Source organism: Anguilla rostrata, chromosome 4, assembly GCF_018555375.3.
Source record: "Anguilla rostrata isolate EN2019 chromosome 4, ASM1855537v3, whole genome shotgun sequence".
NCBI lineage: Eukaryota > Metazoa > Chordata > Actinopteri > Anguilliformes > Anguillidae > Anguilla > Anguilla rostrata.
The window spans coordinates 42,809,153-42,830,770 of NC_057936.1; the positions used below are offsets into that span (position 1 = coordinate 42,809,153).

The 21,618-nt window shown below is 40.1% G+C and overlaps 1 protein-coding gene across 1 annotated transcript; it reads right to left on the reverse strand.

The window, feature by feature from the left end:
• Positions 1–3,205: 3,205 nt before the first annotated feature.
• Positions 3,206–20,333, reverse strand: hhla2b.1 (HERV-H LTR-associating 2b, tandem duplicate 1). The gene is made up of 8 exons (XM_064334110.1): positions 20,213–20,333; positions 18,849–18,949; positions 13,613–13,921; positions 13,193–13,486; positions 12,258–12,578; positions 6,726–6,833; positions 6,459–6,521; positions 3,206–3,860 (listed from the first exon to the last, which is right to left on the reverse strand). The coding sequence occupies exons 2-8, from the start codon at positions 18,931–18,933 to the stop codon at positions 3,790–3,792; spliced, it is 1,251 nt and encodes a 416-aa protein (XP_064190180.1). The 5' UTR covers positions 18,934–18,949; positions 20,213–20,333; the 3' UTR covers positions 3,206–3,789.
• Positions 20,334–21,618: the final 1,285 nt, after the last annotated feature.

Consider the following 21,618-nt stretch of genomic DNA (forward strand, 5'->3'; position numbering starts at 1 on the left):
CTCCAGGTGGTCGTACACATAGTCATCACATCAGCCGGAGACACTTATTAATAGCACGTCGGCATATGGTTGTTTTGGGGTTTGGCTGCTGGCCTCCCGGCCTTATCCACGCGGGCTGCGTGGTTGGCGGGAGAGCTCCAGAACAGAGCCATACCGCCAAACATAACTGTATTGCCTTTATTGTCAATAAAGTTCTACTTTGATGACAGTGGTCCTGACAGAAGAATAGTTTTATATGTAAAAAAAAGAAAAGGTTGTTTACATTTGTAGGGCCATAAAAATTGACACTCAAAAAGTTACATATTGGACCCTGAAAGCCCCCTGCATATTATATATAATTTGAAGGTTAGGTTAGGTTTCTCAGTAATGTTCCAGTGCGTTAAAGCATTGATAATCAGGATCTTGAACAGTCTGAATCTGGATCAGGGTGATCCTATCCTGAATTGCTTTGAAATGCTGGGACAAAATCTGGCTGAGCTTCCTGATCCTGGATAACAAAATATGGGATTTCAAAATCTGATCGGATCTGATTGAGATAAAAAGTTTTGAACTCCTGGGCCTAGGGTTTGACGGCCTCTTGGCTGAGTTTTATAAGGCTTTTTGGAGCATTATTGGTGATGATTTTTGAGAGATCGTTCAGGAGAGCTGAAAAAAGGGCTCTCTTTCAGCTGTAAAAGGGCAGTAGTGTCTTTACTGCCAAAAAACAGAGACCTCTCAATGTTGAAGAACTGGTGTCCGGTTGCACTTTTATGTGTGGATTATAAGATCCTGGAAAAAGCACTGGCCAATAATGTCATATTAAGAATGTCATAGGCTTACTAATTCACGCGGACCAAACATATTGCATTAAAGGCAGGTCAATCTTCGATAACCTGATTTTGGTGCGTGATTTGCTTTGCGCAGCTAAAATGCAGGACATGGACATTGGGTTGTTTTCTCTGGACCAGGAGAAAGCATTTGACCGAGTGGATCACTGGTTCCTATTCAAGACATTGGAGGCTTTCGGTTTGGCCCGGGTTTCAGGTCCTATGTGCAGCTTCTGTACACAGGGGTACAGAGCATGATTAAGATCAACAAAGATCTCACCGCTCCATTTTCTGTGACCAGGGGGATCAGACAGGGGTGTCCCCTCTCTGGACTGTTGTATTCCCTGGCAGTTGAACCCATGCTCTGATCCCTGAGGCGCCAGTTGAGTGGAGTAATGGCCCCTGGAGTTCCAGGAACACCGCCTGTGAAACTGACAGCATACGCGGATGATGTGACTGTGATGCTGAGAAGCACTGTGGATGTTGAGGGACTGTCGGAGGTTTTAAAACTCTATGAGAGGGCAGCTTCAGCTCGGATCAATTGGGACAAGTGTGACAGTTTCCTGATGGGGCACTGGCAGGGGGTGAATCCCCCAGAGCTCCCTGAGAATGCAGAATGGAATCAGCAGGGGTTTAAGGTGTTAGGTATTCATTTTGGGACTGAAAACTATACAATGAAGAATTGGGAGGGGGTAGAGGAAAAAGTGAAAGGGAGGCTTCAGAGGTGGGAGTGGCTTTTGCCGCAGCTCTCCTACAGAGGAAGGGTACTAGTAGCAAATAATCTAACAGCCTCAATACTGTGGGACCGCCTTATTGTTTTGGACCGCCCAACTGGCTTATTAGAGGAGATTCAGAAGGGAATGAACCACTTTTTCTGGGGGGGAGCACCACTGGTTGGAGGCTGGCATATTACATTTACCCCTGTTTGAGGGAGGGCAAGGTCTGATAAGTATGTGCATGGAAGGATGGAGGGATGAGGAAGGGCTGGCTAGGATAGCTCGGTGCTTCTCAGTGCGCAGAGTGAAATTATTTTTGGAGGTCTGTGATGTTTCCCAGGTTTTTTACAGAGGGAGGTGATGTTGGGGCTCCTTCTGCAAATGTTCACAGATTCCCAAGGTTAAGGATAGATCCTCCAGAACCTGAGGATAGTGGGAGGGATGGCAGTTTGTTACAGTGGGGAGGGCTGAGGGAGAGTTTTTTTCAAGAGGGCAACAAAGAAGACACTGTATATGGTGTGTACAAATGGACTGCATTTATATAGCGCTTTTATCCAAAGCGCTTTACAATTGATGCCTCTCATTCACCCATTCACACACACACTCATACACCAACGGTGAAAGGCTGCCATGCAAGGAACCAATCAGCTCGTTGGGAGCAATTAGGGGTTAGGTGTCTTGCTCAGGGACACTTCGACATGCCCAGGGCAGGAGATCGAACCGGCAACCTTCCAACTGCCAGACAACCGCTCTTACCTCCTGAGCTATGTCACCCCTATGAAGTGTATGAAGCTGATTTGCTGGGAGCAAATAAGGGAGAGGGCTGTGAGATGGAGGACCCTCCTAGCTGGTGACACTGAGTGTAGGCCATCATGGAAACTAATGTATAAGAGTCCGCTTCCCAAGCGTATCAGTGATTTACAGTGGAGGATGCTCCACAATATTGTTCCAGACAACAGCACTGTGAATCGGTTTGACAATACAGTGGACAAAAGATGCCCTTTCTGCTGGGCAATAGGAAGCTGTTTCCATCTGTTTACAGAGTGTTCCAGGCTAAGCACTGTGTTCAAGGTTCTGGAGGATTGGACTACACAGTTAAGGTTTCATTTTTCCAAGGCGGTCTTTGTGTAATGGAGTAAGGTACTCCAGGAAAAACCGACAACAATGTGCACTGATTAATTTTATTTATGGTCAGGCAAAACTGGCCATTTTTAAGAGCCACAAAGGGATGATGCAACAACAAGTGACTCAGGACTGTGTTAACATCTTTAGAGTACTGATTATTGCTTGGCTGAAACTGGAGTTTGCCTTTTACAAAATGAATGACAATCTGATTTAAAGACAAATGAACTATAAATGGAGTGCTCTGCGAAGTGTGGGAAGGAGAATTAGTAACTATGTGTTCAGCAAAGATTGTTACTTTTTCTATATTCTTTGGTTTGTTTATTTGGTTATTTATTTATTTATTTATTTTTGCTTTTTTAATATTCTGGTTATGTTGAAGGTGGTATGGGGGTTGGTGTTGCTTGAGGGTAGCTCAGTTGGGTGGGATATAAGGTGTTCCTTTATTTTTTATTTCTAATGCCCTTCGTTTAAAGTTATGTTAAATAAAGGGTTTTTTAAAAGTCAAAGTCTCTCTCTCTCTCTCTCTCTCTCTCTGACACACAAATGTTGAAAAACCTATCTTGCAATACATTTATTGGTAAAAAAATAAATTAATGTGGAATTTATTTGTAGAAAGCACCTTATTAAAAAAATCAGCAATGTTATTGTATCAGTATCAGTATTACATGCCTCAGCACAAGCAATCTCAAAGTAAAATAGCTTTAATTTCATGTAAATGCAGAAAAATAACAGAAAAATATAAATCCTAACAATCTTCATTAAGATGTTTTTAAGCTGTGTGATACCGATTAGACATGAGCAAGGACAATTTGGACAAGCTGATGCACCTGCAGCTTTGAGGTTTACATAAAAACGAAGGCCAAGATGCCAGTAGGCCATTTCCTTTTCCAGTTTCTACTTAAACAGATTCTTGGGGTCAGGTCAGCGTGGGGTGGGGCAATGTGAGACAGAGTCAGGCGGGGCGCTGAAGTGGATTTCCCCTGTAAATAAGCTGTATGGAAGCTTCCTCTGACTTCTTCCGCAGCTGTCTCTTCACAGTTCACACTTCCACCCCCAGAAACAGTTATTCCTGTCCAATGCACAAGACTTCATCAAAATGAAAGGAAGTGATATCCGTGACTGCCCCACTCAAGTCAAATGAGTTAACTGCTTTCATCAGTTTGATCTTTAGTTAGATTACTATTTTCTGACTGGAATACATTTTCTTTTTCATCTGTGGAGAGAAGAGGAGAAAAAGAAAGCTAGATTCAGAGAGACGAAAAGAGAATGAAGCATGAAGAATTATACAAAAATAATCTGCTTTCATTCAGACAGACACAGATGTCAAGGTGCCATGATCATTGCTGAGTTAACGTGCTGAAAATGCTGAGTGCATGCTGTGTCCTTCACACGTCATTAGAAATTACACTCTAACTACACAGTACACATATGTTCGGTGTTGGTCCTGCAATATTCCTCTCTAAATATACAGTACACATATATTTTGTTTTGGTCACTCATTAGAAAACAAACCTTCAGGTGTTGATAACCTTAATGTGAAGCTATTGAAATCTGTAGCAGAATGGATTGCTCTGCCTATTTCTTACATCATTAAAGTTTAGAAAAATGTGTTTGTCCTTCAGAATGGAAAATAGCCAAGATTGTTCCACTAGCCAAGAATGGTAAAGAACCATTCTCAGGTACAAATAGTCGACCAATAAGCCTACTACCTGCTTTGAGTAAAATTATGGAGAGAATAGTATATGAGCAAATCCAAAATTATTTCTTTAAAAATGATTTGAATACGGTGTATCAGCATGCATATAAAAATGGGGCACTCTACAAATACGGCGTTAACTCAGATGACTGATGACTGGATGAAACAAATTGATGAGAAAAAAGTTGTTGGTGCTGTTGGAATTGAGTGCAGAATTTGACATACTTGATCATAAGTTGTTATTGAATAAGTTGAGCTGTTATGGTTTTGAAGCATCTGCTGCTGCATGGATCAAAAATTATCTCACCAACAGGAAATATACTGTACATTTTAATGGTAGTTATTTTGAGGTAAGAGCAGTGAGTTGTGGAGTGCCTCAAGGAAGTTGTTTAGGGCCGCTTTTGTTCTCCATTTTTACAAATGATTTACATCTAATTTTGAATTATGCCACCATTGTGATGTATGCAGATGATTCCACAATATATCAGCACACACACCTGGAGAACTTGGTAGGCTTTTGAATGAAGAATTAAAGTTAATAGAAGAATGGGTAACAGCAAATAAATTGGTTCTTAATATAGCAAACACAAAATGTATGGTATTTGGTTTAAAATATTCATTAAAAGTCACACCAATTTTACACTTAACTATAGGAGATATAGATATTAAACAAGTAACAGATGCAAAGTTATTAGGGATCACTGTTGATAGTAAAATGTCTTAGAAAAGCCAAATTGATCAAATGGTGGTAAAAATGAGCAGTGGCATGGCTGCTATAAAACACTGTAGAAATTCATGCCTGTCTATTTAACCAAACGATTAGTGCAAGCATTGGTGTTATCATTATTCTACTCTGCAGTCATCTGAGAGTCGTTTTCTGTTGCCTCCGTGTAGAACTAGTTTAATACAGAGAATAGTTAATTATCGAACAATGGTGGCATGGAATTCATTACCAAGTTTTTTGATTTTAGAAAATAATACAACGTTTTAACAAAAAGTTAAGATTGTATTTGTTCACACAAGGAATAGTGTAGAACACTATATGATTTTTTGTTTTTTCTGTTCTTGAAGATGTAATTGGTTGTAGAGAGCTATCCATCCCACTTTTATTTGTGATTTAATGGATGAGTTGCTAAATGATTTATTTTCTCAATTATTTAAAAGATAAAATTATTATATAGAGCTATCATATGTATTGACAGGCTTTGAGTTGCTGTTGGTTGTTGTGTGTCTTAGTGATTGTGTTATGTATTGTGTGTTGTTATGCATTGTGTATTGTTATGTATTGTATTGTTATGTATTGTGAGTCTTATTGTGAGTATGAATGTTACGGATGTGTATTGATGTATTTTTCTGTATTGAAGTATTGTTAAAAGATTTATGGGGTCCCCAGGAAGAGTAGCTACTGTTACAATACAGTAGCTAATGGGGATCTAAATAAATAAACAAAATAAACACCTTAAACATGTAGTGAGTCAATATTTTGGTGTTAGTCATGCAACAAACACAGGGGTGCTGGGTGACTCATCCTGTTAAGATGTGACACTAGTGCATGGATAGGCTCCACAGTCAGATATCACATTCAGATCATGCCAGTGCCGACTGTGGCCTGCTGTGTAACATAATTGGCTCTAGCATTGCCCAGACAAGGGTAAGGTTTCAGTTGGCTTTGAAAACAGCATCTGATTGCGTGCTATCAACCCCTGCTGGTCATTTGCCTGCAAAACTGAAGCAACATTAAAAAAAGAGAGTAAAATATCGCTTGAAGCTGTGCCTGAAGTGTCTTCCTCTGACTGTCATATCTGTGTGAGCCCAACTCGTGAACTGTGATGTGATAAGAATCGTTGACGTGTGATAAGATGAGCATTGTGCTCTTAGGTGGAGAGCACGTGCTTGTCTGCACTCTGCTGAATAATGGAGGTTTTGGCAAAGAGTGCTGATATGTTCAGACATGTCATTTGGATGAAAAGGGGGAAGCACTGACAAAAACAACATACTGAACATGCAGCACACTGCATTGGGGCATGCTTTAGAAGCAGTTCCTCTCAAAATTAGCAGTGCAGCATGTACAGATGATATATTTTAGGTACAATTGCAAGCAAACTTTGCACGCACCTGTCGGCACTGCCTGCATCTCTGTGGCTACTTCAGCTGGTTTACTCGCTGGTGATCGGTCAGCTGTGCAATATAGAGAAGTGTTTAATAATGCAACATATGCACTCTGCGTAAGAGCGTCAGTCAGTGAAGTAAACATTTTTCATGTAGGTAAGAGGACATTTTTTTAAAATATCCTGCACAAAATGTAACAATCATTAAGTGAATTGGTTGCAGCACAAAGACAACATTTGGACTATGAGATGCATAATGTCTTCATAATTTTACCTTTCTTTTTCCGGCACAGAATCAGCACAGTGATGAGGACAATCAATGTGGCCAGTACAATAGCGATCACCCACAGCCAGTAGGATCCCTCTCCCTGCAGTTTCTCAGCTGCAGGAAACACATGTATCAGATCAAATATTATCAGTGCATCCAGCAGGATTTGTTGATTTGTTTTGGTGCCATGTGGCCTTTTGCGGGAATTCAATAAGCCATCAGTATGGAACCATAAACGAAGAGAAATGACTTAAATTACTCCATCTGTGAACTGGGAATAAGGATGTGGAAAATGGGAAGAGGGGTCTCAGTCTACAAGTAAGAAAGTAATTGTGGACCCGGGTTTGTCTAAGAAATGTGATAGTATGTCCAGTACAGAAGTAGTTTAGCCAATCTGTTCAAGTGACTACAGCTCAGTCAGCTTCATGTAGTTCTGCATGTTCAGGCTTCCACCTCCAACTCCATTGTTTAACTGAGTTTATGACAGAATAAGATGTGAAATTTATGTGATATAGGTGGAGTCCAAATTGTCCCTTTTTATGCCTCCGTGACGGCACATGCGTGGCCCGAGGCATTATGTTTTCGGGTTGTCTGTCCGTCCGTCCCGTCCGTCCGTCCCATTCTCGTGAACACGATATCTCAGAAACGCCTTGAGGGAATTTCTTCTAATTTAGCACAAATATCCTCTTAGACTCAAGGATGAACTGATTAGATTTTGGTGGGCAAAGGTCAAGGTCACTGTGACGTCACGTCCGTCCCATTCTCTCATGAACGTGATATCTCAGGAACGCCTTGAGGGAATTTCTTCAAACTCTGCACAAACATCAACTTGGACTTGGTGGAGGAATACAACCGCGAGGCGGTATTTCTAGTTCTATCAAATTTGAAATGTCCAATAATGCTCACATTGTAACACTCATTGCAACCCCTGTTATCAAATTTTGGCAGCACAGACAAGAATGTGTTCTTCTGTGGAGCATGTGATGTCACCACCATTTCCTTTCACACAGCAATTGATTAGTTTGGCTTGCACAGACATGAGTCACAGTTAGACAGTTCAAGTGCAGCTCAACAGGCAAATTGTGAGTGCCCAATTGACCATTGGGGGTTACTGGTGCCTGAAGAGACACTGTCACCCACTCTGGGTGTGGTTAGCACCAATCACTTATCTCTCTGCAGGGCCAAAGTCAGCATTGGCATGGTCTAGAATCGATACAAGACCACATGCACTGGAACACTCAGCAGCCCTCCCAAAGTACTAGTCTTACTCATGTAATTTGAATTCATTACAAATGTAAGTACAAATAAGCAGAAAAACAGTCTCTGCAATATGTGAATACATCTTTGAGAGTTTAGAAGTATAACAAAATACAAAAAACTTAAAATAAGGCATTATGCCCTAATGACACACACAAATACTCAAAGTATAATATAAATTAAGGAGACTAACCCAGGAAGCAACATCTATGATTAGGGGCAATCGTCACAATTATTTTTTGGAAAGAACAGTATCTTAAACCAACATGCAGCAACATGTTTTTTAAGATTAAGATAATCATCCGCAGACCTCTCTGCAATTCTTTGTGGAAGCAATGAAGCGTTTTGACAAAGCATGATGACATGAGATTTAAAATGAAACAGCTAGGAATTACAGGAGTTATTTCTGGGTGGGTTCAAAATTAGCTGCAATGTACAGTAGAACAAAGATGAACTATTGGAGTGATCATATATGAGAAAGGTGCTGTGGGAAGTGAAGTAATACCGGTTTGCTCTTGGGTACACTATGCATCCTTATTTATATAAATAAATGTACTTGACAAAAACTTCAGGAGCAATTTAAAGCATTTTAAAGATTAAAATTAAGCACTGTCAATTTGAGCATCCTGTTAAAGAATGCTCCCAGATAGGCAGCAAGCGCACTTTACTTCTGTCTGTTGAATTGATTCATGGTGAGAAATTCATGAATACAGGCAATTAGCATGGTAATTATACACAGGCAATGTAGTTCCAGTAATCATGACAAATTAAATGCAGACTATCCTCTATTGAAGATAGGCATTTTGCACAGTGACTGTAAAGCATTGCCAACACTAATTTCAGCTATTGTGACATTTTGGCCATCAAATCTGATCCTTACAGGGTTAAAGAAGTATTTCACCCAAAACTAAGTTTTTCCTTATTTCTCATCTGCCCATAAGTTGACCATATGAAACCAAGTTATCAGACAGCACACATGTCCTTTCTTGATATCAGATTTTAGGGATTTGCACTAAGTGGCATCACATAATGTCACAGTCAGGAGTAGTTAGAGAACTAAATGCATTTTATGTGTTGACGCAGAGCTAAGCAGATTGAAAATCACAGGTGTCTGTGATTACAGTGATGTTGATTTTGGTTACTGAACTTTTCCAAGTGGGGGGCACACCTACCACCACACCCAGTCCATGCCTGACAGGTCTTGGTATCATGTAAAGTAATATTATTCAGGTATTAATTTTCAATTATACAACGACTTGGCTGAATACTCAATTCTGATCGGTCCAAGGGTGTGCATTAATTCTCAGTAAAGGGACACCTCAGCCTTTTAACAGTTCTAAAATCAATGCGCTACAAAATCCAGCATTGTAACACAGTTAAAACAGCAACATAATTCTTTCGATTTTGAATTGTTGTTACATCCCCTCCCCTTCTCAATGTCCAGTTTCACAATTGATGGCAACGTTGAATCACGGTTCTAGTTACTGGCTTCATTTATGCCAACCATCCTGCAAAATACTGAATCGTCCCTTATTTGTACAGTAGAATAGGCATTCCGTATTTAACTCATGGCTACGGGACGCATTTTCTTCTGTATCTTTGTTATCGATTGCACTTATAGTAGTCTGGATGAACGTATGTACTTTCCGGGGCAAAAGGGAGGAGTCGCCTGCCGCTAGGAGTCAGCGGTGGCTACCCTAACTGTCTGTCTCATTGTGCCTCACCCCCCCCCCCCCCGACACTCCCTCTGTTCCGTGTGTGCTGCAATCTAAGTCTCGACTGAAACCAGCGAAATGGACAAAGCTATCGAGCTAACCCAGATTATCTACTAAAAACAGAATCATGGACAAATTCGAAGAAGATTTTAATTCTATTATATCACAGACTTGCCAAATACATGGCGTGACTTCATTGAAGAAGCTTCAGCGCGAGTGTTTGGATACGCTGTTATCGAACGTAGATGTACTCGCTTGCTTGCCGACAGGATTTGGCAAAAGTTAAATTTTTCAAGCGTGGCCTACAGTATGCAGTCTGCTATCAAATAAATACCCAGAAAAATGGCCAGAAGAAGCAATGGTTTTGATTGTTTGCCTGTTACAATGAATAGTGGAGGAGCAACTGGAATTGTTGAACCAAAAAGAAATTAAATAAATAAATTTATCACCGATAAATAAATTGTGTTTGTTTCTTTTATTATCGAACCTCGAACTGCAGACTCTGCATGGTGTGGTCAGTGCTCTGATGTTAACATTTTAATGTTAATGTTTTTTATGTTAATTTTCCCCAAATAGTGGCAAACTGATGCGGGTCTGTGGAAAAGTTTGCCTCCAGTAATGTTTTTTCCGGTGCACGTTTCAGACTACGCCTGGCCAAAATCGTCACCACATTTGGAGCGCCGCCCCTCTGCACTCTAATTGGTTGGGAAAATACAACTATCTCGGGAAGGTTGCCTCCTTCGCTTATGCTTAGAACGTCAAGGCATCGGCCAGGCTCTGTTGAACGGAGTGAATAAAGAGACTGGCTCGTGAGGCTACGTTTACAGTAACAAGTGTTTTGAATAAACTCCTCAAAAAAAGTTTGGAAATTTGTGTTTGGTCGATCATATCTCTGTTGTCACTGTATTATTAGCATTGTATGTTATATCATTGGAAAGCCTGTTCATTTCCCTTTAAAATGATGTCCCATTTGTAAGGATCATGCATTTGTGGGATAAGCAGCACAGCTGATGTGGCAAATTGCCCTGCCAATGTCAAACAGTCTCCTGTTGGTATTGACTCTATTGTTTTGAGTTGTTTGGGGGATTGGATAATTGAACTCCCTATCAGTAACAAGGCCATCCCACAGCAACGCGTGACCAGGCTGGTGACCAGCATGAGGAGGAGATGCCAGGCTGTTGTGGCTGCGTATGGTTCTTTTACCCGCTACTGAGGCTCCTGACTGTTTGTTCAATGAATAAAGCGTAAAATTACCAATATGTCTTGTTTGTTCCTTGTTACTGATAGAGAGTTCAATCATCCAAACCCCCAAACAACTCAAAACAATAGAGTCAATACCAACAGGAGAATACACTGTTTGACATTGGCAGGGAAATTTGCCACATTTCACTTGGGACCCCACCCACATAATCAGCTGTGCTGCTCATCCCACAAATGCATGATCCTTACAAATGGGACATCATTGTAAAGGGAAATGAACAGGCTTTCCATTATATAACATACAATGCTAATAATACAGTGACAACAGAGCTATGATTGACCAAACACACATTTCCGAACTTTTTTGAGGAGTTTATAATTCAGTAGTTAGCTAGCTAGCTATCTGGGATAAAAAGCATGCCGTGAGACCATTTTGACCTAAAACCCAGCTGAATTTTAATATTGGCTAGGTGACAAGTGACGGCGATCATAAAGCTAGCTGACATTTAAACCTGGTTTCAGAGGGTCTTGGAAAAACGCTATGTCTACACTGCGTGACTGCACCATTTGAAAAAGCCAGACAGAGCTAGTGAGATTAATTTGATTGAGTTATGGTTTCATGCAGTTTTCTTAAATAATGTAAAGAGAAAAATGACCTAAATTGGTGCAAATTGTATGGTATAAAACAAGAATTAACTATTTTATTCTTGATAGAATCGTTGTTTTCATAGAATTAACGACCAGAGGTTTTTGCTTAACAATGGTGCAAATAGAACTACCAATCAGAGTTTTTGCATAACAACGGTCCAAATAGAACTACCAACCAGAGCTCTGCTTGACAACGGTAAAATAATATGCCCAAACGGCCACGGAAGAATATTTCAATTTCAGGTTATTACGTCAATAAAAATCAAAAAATATTAAAGTAACCATATATAGTCATTGTTGGTAACCTGTTGTATAAGTAGGATAAACCCCTCCGGGCTGTCCCGTTATTGGAAAATAATGTACTTCGATGGTGGTTAGGCAACCTCGGCTTTGCCTCGGCCACATCACCACCCCCGTCGTACATTATTTTCCAATAACGGGACAGCCCGTCCTGGTTTATGCCTTAATTTCCATCTCTTGTCAAATCCTAATTTTTTTTTTTTACATACAGAATGATGAACATTATAACAACATATAAGGAACGTTATCCAAGCTCATTCACAGTATTTGGGGGGGGGGGGGGAATTACTTCTTTGTTTATTTAACTGAAAAGAATGAGGGCCACACCTCACATGCAAAGTCCTCAGTCTGTCTCTTTGGACATCCTGCTTCTATATAAGGTGTCAGCCCCAGGCATCTCCCTGTGAAACCTTGTTACCTGCCGTGGCGGATATGTTGACAGAGGTGTACACCATGTGGCGGCTCCGAGCGGCGGAGAAAGTGCAGGTGTACGTCCCTGTGTGTTCTGCATTCTGCAGGTTCTGGAGGCGGAGCGATCCGTCTCCTGACAGGACCCTGTCATGGTCCACTTGGGCCTGGCCTGCCCACTGGTTGGAGGTCAGACTACTCTGGCTGTTGAAGGTGAGGATGTCCTCAGGCTTGTCTGCTCTGGTGAAGGTCCAGGTGAGGGTAAAGTTGTGAAGGTCCGTCGGGGACAGGCAGGGGATGATCAGCTCACCCCCTTCCTCACTGCTCAATTCTGTTAAAAATATATGGTTTTCTATATGCCACATTGTATGGAAAATTGAATTGTCAAGTGTTTTTCTGTATTTATGCTGGATGCAGGACTTGTAGAAACATGCAAGTCCTTTTTTAAAATCTGGCAAGAATAATTAATTCTGTGTTTAATCACATTCATTAAGTTAACTTTTGCATAGATCTGTATCTTTTACTCAGGTGGAACATGTATATTTATTTATTTATTTATATTGTTATTCTCTCATTGCTTAAATTCCCTCTGCCAATTTGAGAGGTTGCACATTCGCTGCTAATTACAATCCAGGAACTACCAGGACTTCTGCTTCTCTTAAATCTACTGTCCCCCAGCTTAGCACCATAGCCTTTGTGCCAGAGGGCCGATCCAATTATGCAACAGGCAGACAGCAGTTTAAACCAGCAGAGTCCAGAGAGTCACACAAGGCACAAAATACACTGCTGAATGAAACCTTCACTCCCAAGACAATGCTATGGCTAGTTGTGTATTTCAAAAGTGTGTTTGTATCCCTAACTGTGGTAGAATGTGCACTTTTGTACCGCTTGCTGTGGCAGAATGTTTGTTTATGCCTGTTTCTCAGGTATGGTCTTGTTTCATACCTCTTTCCTGCAGCGAGGCCCTCCAGGTCTGTGTATCATAGGAGGAGTTGACGGTGCAGAAATATGTGTAAATATTTGAGTCTTTCCCCTGGAGCTTCCTCAACTTGCTCTCTACAGAATACAGGCCGTTCTTGTTGGCCATCTTTCGTGTGACAGGCTTTAGGGTATCCAGAGGCTCCGGGGGGACTGTGAACCACAACACATGTGGGGCAGGGTAGATATCCCGGGCCGAACACTTCAGTTCCTCGTAGCCGCTCAGCCGGGTCTTCTCCAGGTTCAGAGACTGGACAGGAGCTGGGAGGACACAAATGAACAGCAGGGTTCAGAGGTCAGACTCTGACATGCTCCTTTAGTGCTTTTTCAATGTGCCTTGACTTCTGAGTACAGAAGTACTGCCTGTGAGCACAGAGAGGGACGCACCCTCCACCTTGGCGATGACGAAGGACTCCTGGCCTCCCAGGGTGGTGTTGACATGGCAGTGGTACCGTCCTCGGTCCTGGGTGTTGCACAGCCTCAGTAGGAGGGAGGCATTGCCATGTCTGATCTGCTCTGGGAACAAGGCTGTCCTGCCTCTGTAGTGCATGTGCTGCTTGTCCAGCTGGCTGCTGCCCTGTGCGAAACTGTGCACCAGGACTTCCTGTCTGGACCAGCCAATAACCTCCTCAGCTGCAGGCTTGAATGTGCAGGGCAGCAAGCAGTCCTCAGCGAACAGACAGGTAACACGCATGTCTGGAGACAGAGAACCACCCTCATCACTAAGAAAATAGAACACTAGCACATTAGCAGATGAACACAGCTACATTTGCAGATGACAATTCAGGCCATTTAACTCATCTGGCCATATCCTGGTATCTATTTTATTTAAAATAAACAAATACAAATGCATTTTTTTTAACAGTAAAACACCAACAAATGTGGGACAGTGGTAAAGTTATATAAATAAAAAATAAAGTAAGATAATAATGTAACAACAATACATGTAGCATGACAGGAGTAGGTGATTAAGATTACAATAAAAATCTAAATTGTAATTAGACCAGCCATTCTGAGGAGAAATTATTAGAACAATTAGCACAATTAGCCTGAACCCATCCCATCGTCCCATTTGGTTTTTGAGGGAGTCAGCAAGATGTCAGTGTGAAATGTACTTCCAAGTATACAAGCTTCTTTTGTTGATATATAGCATGATATGAAAAGCTTCTGCCACAAACCCCAGCCACTGTATCAAGCACAAACTGTCAGAACAGATAGACCCCAGTACTGCCACAACTTTACGATAATATAACCTTCTCACACAGTACCATCAGAACTGTATGATAATAGAACCTGCTCACACAGTACCATCACAACTGTATGATAATAGAACCTGCTCACACAGTACCATCACAACTGTATGATAATAGAACCTGCTCACACAGTACCATCACAGCCATATGATAATAGAACCTGCTCACACAGTCCCATAACAAATGTATGATAATAGAACCTGCTCACACAATACCATCACAACTGTTTGATAATAGAACCTGCTCACACAGTCCCATCACAACTCAATGATAATAGAACCTGCTCACACAGTACCATCACAACCATATGATAATAGAACCTGCTCACACAATATTATACTGTATGATAATAGAACCTGCTCACACATTTCCATCACAACTGTATGATAAGAGAACCTGCTCACACAGTAACATCACAACTGTATGATAATAGAATCTGCTCACACAATATTATACTGTATGATAATAGAACCTGCTCACACAATACCATCACAACTGTATGATAATAGAACCTGCTCACACAATATTATACTGTATAATAATAGAACCTGCTCACACAGTACCATCACAGCTGTATGATAAAAGAATCTACAGTAACATCACAGCTTTATGATAATAGAACCTGCTCACACAATACCATCACAACTGTATGATAATGAACCTGCTCACACAATATTATACTGTATGATAATAGAACCTGCTCACACGATATTATACTGTATGATAATAGAACCTGTTCACACAATATTATACTATATGATAATAGAACATGGCCACACAATGTTATACTATATGATAATAGAACCTACTCACACATTAACATGACAACTGTATGATAATAGAACCTGCTCACACAGTACCATCACAACTGTATGATAATAGAACCTGCTCAGACAATATTATACTGTATGATAATAGAACCTGCTCACACAATACCATCACAACTGTTTGATAATAGAACCTGCTCACACAGTACAATCACAGCTGTATGATAATAGAACCTGCTCACACAATAACATTACAACCGTATGATAATAGAACCAGCTCACACAGTACAATCACAGCTGTATGATAATAGAACCTGCTAACACAATGTTATACTGTATGACAATAGAACCTGCTCACACAATACCATTACAACCGTATGATAATAGGACCAGCTCACACAGTACAATCACAGCTGTGTGATAATAGAACCTGCTCACATAATATTATACTGTATGATAATAAAACCTGCTCACACAACACCATTGTTGGAAAACATGGGAGCCACAGTTTACCCCTCTGAGGTGTCTCACATTGTAGTGGGCCAGTTGCAGATAACATTGATTGTTTACCACCAAACCCAGTTAAATTGACCTTTTAATCACACCCTTTGTGCTACACCCTCTACCCCCTTGCCCAGTCAAATTGTCTCCCTCTGATATGCAGTACCATTGTGTGATATCCTCTACCCCCTACTTCAGTCCAACTCCCCCACACCTTGTTTCTTCCCCCAATGTCTGATTACCTCCCCACTCCCCCTTCCCTGTGATGTGTATTCATTTAAGATAACCATTTGGCCCTTTGTTTCCTTAGGAACATGGTATAAGTATTCACTGTCTCTGTCATTTGTTGGTTCTTTGTTTATCTGTACTTGGGTAACAGACCCACTAGTTCCTTTGCTACATTAAACTACCTATTTTGAAACGAAGACGTGCCTGCATTTATTTTTCTACTTACAAAAGTACGGCGGACTAAATTGAGCTCTTAAAAATTCCACAACCATCACAACTGTATGATAATACTGTATGATAATAGAATCTGCTCACACAATATTATACTGTATTATAATAAAAGCTACTCACACAAAATTATACTGCATGATAATAGAAGCTTCTCACACAATATTATACTGCATGATAAAAGAACCTGCTCACACAATATTATGCTATATGCTAATATTAGCTGCTGACACTATATTATACCATATGATAATAGAACTTGCTCACACATTACCAGCGCTATTGTAGTGTAATACAGCCAACTGGCACCGCCCACACATGAGTTCAAATTGATGGTGTTGAATAATGAATGTTTGCAGTGTCATGAGTTGGACTGGTAATAGTAATGATTGCAAATAAATAAATAAATAAATAAATAAAAGACATTATTCTTCTGTCCAGTGGCACAGCAGCATGCACAATAAGTCTTCTCGAGTAAGTACAGATGTGGAGTGTGGCTTGTGTGCTATACGTTTTTGGGAGCATCTCTCTGAGAAACTTTTTCAGATGATCAACTCTTGGCCTGGATTCACTTAACATTTGTACTTAATTTTGTACTTAACTCATCAAAATGAACTCACCAAACCGTAAAGAAAAAAGAAACACTTGTCGCTTTTGGTAACTCAAATTTAAAGACAAATGTTCATTGAATCCAAGCTGTTCATTCAAGGATGTACCAGGAGATGGAATAATTTGTATTATCTAGAAAACTGCTTTAAGTAGACACAAGTTTTTTTAAATTTTTACCTCCAACCACTTATTCCAATTCAGCTGCATTGCAGGGTAGTACAATCAGATAGATGGATAATGCCCTGAAGACAAGGACAGGCAGATTGGAATTTGGGCCAGAGTTCCCACTATTTTTAATGAGCAACTGCTATGGGATCTTTGGCAGTATGCATATTTTGGCAGTATGCATATTTCCTGGTCTCATGTCAACTGCCTTTGCCACTGTGTTGAGATATCAGCCATGCCAGCCATTTAATACTAAAAGCATGACATTGACTTGCTTTCTCTAGTTTTTTCTCTTTTTCTGGCTTTGTCCAGAGGAACTCTGGAGACAAAAATTGACACACAATTTAACCGTTCTTCTTCTCTGTACAAGCAACATGAGTGCCAGGTGTGAGGAAAAACCTCATTTTCAACCACCCTGAAATAGCAAATTTATTTTTGAATTATGAGCATTTTTTGGAAACATATGCCACCTGACAGTAAAAATGCTCACGAACATTTTTTTAAAAGCCCTTGGCCTCAATCAATTACCTTCACATTGGTAGGCATATGCTTGTACATTGTGATGTGAAGGACATGAGACCAGTTTGCAAAGCCAAAGCTGCGAGTCTGTAGCACATGCAAAAGCATAAGCGCCTTACAAAATGACATGGCTGGGCAGTGCTGGAGGAATGCTCTAGATGGCGCAGTTGGGCTTGCTCTTGGGTCGAGCAGTCTATACAGCATATCTAAAGACTGGAATGGATAACAGGAGTAGGTTGCAGTAATCAATAAGAGATATCTCCTCTGCTGCAGGTGTCTATGCAGGTACGCCCGGGAGTCCCCTGAGGTAGGGGAGAGAGCTGTGGGACTGCAGCAGGATTCTGCTGCTTTTACCCTCCAGGGGAGGCATTCTACCCCATTTACCCATTTAAAGTCCAGCAGTGTAAAAAGAAGGTTGAAGGTATAAATGTAACTATTATTAAAACAAACAAGCTGTGTAGTTACTATTACAAATAAAGTAATGTAATTAATGTTTAAGAAATGTTATTGAGTCAAAAGCCTGTCTGGACAGTGGATAGTTTTTGGAGGGGTGTGTACCACCCTGTGGTGTTGTGACTTATGGAAATCAACTGTTGTCTGATGGGATCACACAAACTATAAATACATCCTGCCTGAAATCTGGAGTCAGTCAAGGTGTATGTGTGTGTGCAGATCTCACTGATCTAGGATCAGTCCAGAAAGAAGCATATCTGGATCTCACTGATTGGGGTTGTCCAAATACAAACAGATCTTACTGACCTGGGGTCAGTCCAAACATGAGCATGATTGGATCTTGCTGATCAGAGCTCAGTGCAAACAAAAACACTGATGTGAGGTCCATAAGAACTACACCTCGCTAATCTGGGGTCTCTCCAAACATAAGCTTGACCATCTCTCATTGATTTAGGATCAGACAAAATCCAAGCAGATCCAGCTCACGTTGGCCTCTTATCAGAGATGTCATCTGCACTGAGCTAGAGTGTAATTTTGACCCAACCTAACGATACATGAAAAGCAGAGATGAGAAAACAAACATTCACCTTATCATTGTGTCTCTGGCAGGGCGTATTCATATCTGGCATTACATTTAACAATGGCTGGATGAATCTGCACTTTCTCTTTACACTTACAAAACACTGCAAAACATTTTAGAATATAATAATCCCTGAATGAAAGGAGCTAATCACATGTTGTGTTGCACCTTTGCAATGGCATCGTCAGAAGGACCAGTTACAGAATGTAAGCAGCATTGCTGGTTTGATTTAACTTTGAAAGTATTAGCTGTTTTGACATTGAGCACAGCTCCTGCTGCACTGAAGCAAAGCCAAAACAGGGAAATAAGGAAGTCCTTACCTGGGATTTTTCCATTTGTCATGGCCACGAACCAGACCAAAGTGCTGAAAAGAACACAAGCAGCTGCCATTGCTTTCTTCCTCATAGCAATGCTCCAGGGTCTGATTAGGGGAAATGCCATTAGAGATAATTAGACACACATTTTTCTGAAGCAGCATGCCGTACCATCTCTGAGTAAGCAAACCATTTCAAGTTACGTTCCTGACAGTATGGAGCATTCCCCATTGCCATAATCTCTGTGGTTAGGCTGACATAACTGTCACAGTTAGTCATGTGAAGATGCTTTGACAGGAATGACTGCTTGTAGACTCTTGGCTCCAAAATCAAAACAATACCAAGTCCATGCTGAGCTGTCCCTTGTCCAAGAAGGCCATGATTCCCCACATAAAAAAAGTAATGTATTTTTTTTTAACTGTTAAGATGCCATGTTTTACGGTTTTCTAAATCTTTTTTTCTCTCTTTGTATTTATGTATGGAATTGGTGAAATGATTGTGACTGAAACTTTGGCTAGGTCTCTGCAAGACTTCCTGGTTAAACAAAAGATAAATACATTTAAAAAAATAATAAAATATCAAAAATCCTGAGAGAGAGCAAAGTATTTTTACTGATCGGTTTGTTTATGTTTCAAATCTGTTCAATTCTGCCAAAAATGTGTTCTTTTTCAAAGCTTCTTTGTTCTGTCGCAAATCTATTCAATACATCAAAAGTCTTTAGTTATAAATGTTTTTCTCTCTGTCACAAATCTGTTCGATCCATTAAAAATATTTAGTCAGAAATGTGTTCTGCTCTGTGACAAATCTGTTCTGTTACAAGCCCGATCAACTCATCAACTCTTTTGATACAAATATGCTTTGCTCAGCTACAAATCTGTTCTGTTACAAATCTGTTCAGTCATACAAAAACCTGTTGTTTTGAATTTGTTTTGCTCCATATCAAATCTGTTCAGTCATTCAAAATGAACTGCATTTTATCTCCACAAAACTATGGCATAGATATTGAAATATATCAATGATTCTAGTGAAAAAAGATTGTTTTACAGTGTGTCCGCAAAGTTAACTGTCACATCTCTCTGATAACACAAATAAACATCTACAAAATCTTTCAGAAAAACCACTGAAATAGCCTGAAAATGGTAGTTTATATAAATATATAAATCAAAAACAATTAAAAAGCAACAACCAACAAATTGTTAGCATAACCACATTAATTCAAGCTATTTATATGGTAATGTTACATGACCTTAAAATAGGTACAACACTGGTGGTTAAGTAAATGTGTTTATTTAGAGAGGTTTTCTATCAAATAAAGGCAAAGCTGTTTCATCTGCGGTTCTAATGAGGAGAATAGAAAGAGAGAGACTCACGTGTGTCCTGTTTCAGGTCAGGTCTGAGGAGTTCTTTCCTGTCAGAGCAGAAGGGGACTGGACCGACAGGTTATTTTAAGAACACGCCCCTCCATGATCAGAACACTGGACTAAGGGGGTAATTATTCACCACCCACTTCAAGGGTGTGTAGTTGATTTTGTGCCAGTTGCACAGACAAGCACATACATATACATGCACATGCGTACTCATGCATGTTCACACGTGCACATACTCTCAGACAAGCACAAGTATGCCCCTCCACACATCTGTGTATCCTCTGTGTTGGTCTGCCATTATCAATGGTCTCAGTCCATTTTATTTAATCTCCTCATGGCGGGGTGAGTACTTAGGTTTTACAGTACACATTTTCCCTTTGTTGATTCAACTGTCTCTTGTTGGGCAGGGGGTCTGGGAGTTGGGGGGGCTGATATCCAAAGATATTCTACAGTTACCCATAGGTTGGTCATAGAGTGATGGAAGAGAATTGTTATTGTTAAGAATATGTTCCTTTGAATCCAACCTGTGCCAGGGGTGGCACAGAATTGGCTTTGCAATTTGGGAGAGCCCATGGCTAGTTTGCAAGTTAGACATTCCAAATTTGGGTGGGATTGGAGATTGAATTCAGTTTTTGTAAATTATCTATTCCTTAATCCAATGTATGAGGCCTCCATTGCCATTTAAATCCAGCCGACGCTGCAGAATTATGCCAATGTTATTTATGAAATGCCAAGCTAAATATTTAAAATATTTAACAGCATAATACACTAAAGACTTTAGTATAAGCTCTTTTCAAATGATTTAACCAAGGGCAACAAAAACAAAATAAATAAATACATAAATAAATTATTATTATTATTATTATTGTTATTAATAATAATAATAATAATAATAAATGATAATAATAATAAAAACATTTAGCCTATGTACATTGTGGCTGTATTTTTTACTTTAAAAAAAGGTTCTTGCCTGAGATAACTTTGGTTATATGTAATTCATACTTCAAGTAAACTGACCTTGAAGGTTACTGCTATAAACTAGCATATATTACAGTTGAGGTCAAAAGTTTACATACACCTAGGCTAAAGACATTCAAACTCAATTTTTCACAACTCCATACATCTCATGTTACCATACATTTCCTGTGTTAAGTCAATTAGGGTATCTACTTCATTTCCATAAGAGGTTATTCCAAAATAATAGCAAAGAGACAGATTTATTTCAGCTTTTATGCACTCAGATTTTCAGTGGGTCAAACATTTACCTACATTTTGTTAGTATTTGGTAGAATTGTCTTTTAATTTCTTAACTCAAAACACTAAGGATAGCCTTCCACAAGCTTCTCACAACCCTTTGCTGGAATTTTTGCCCATTCCTCCTGACAGAACTGGAGTAACTCAATCAGGTT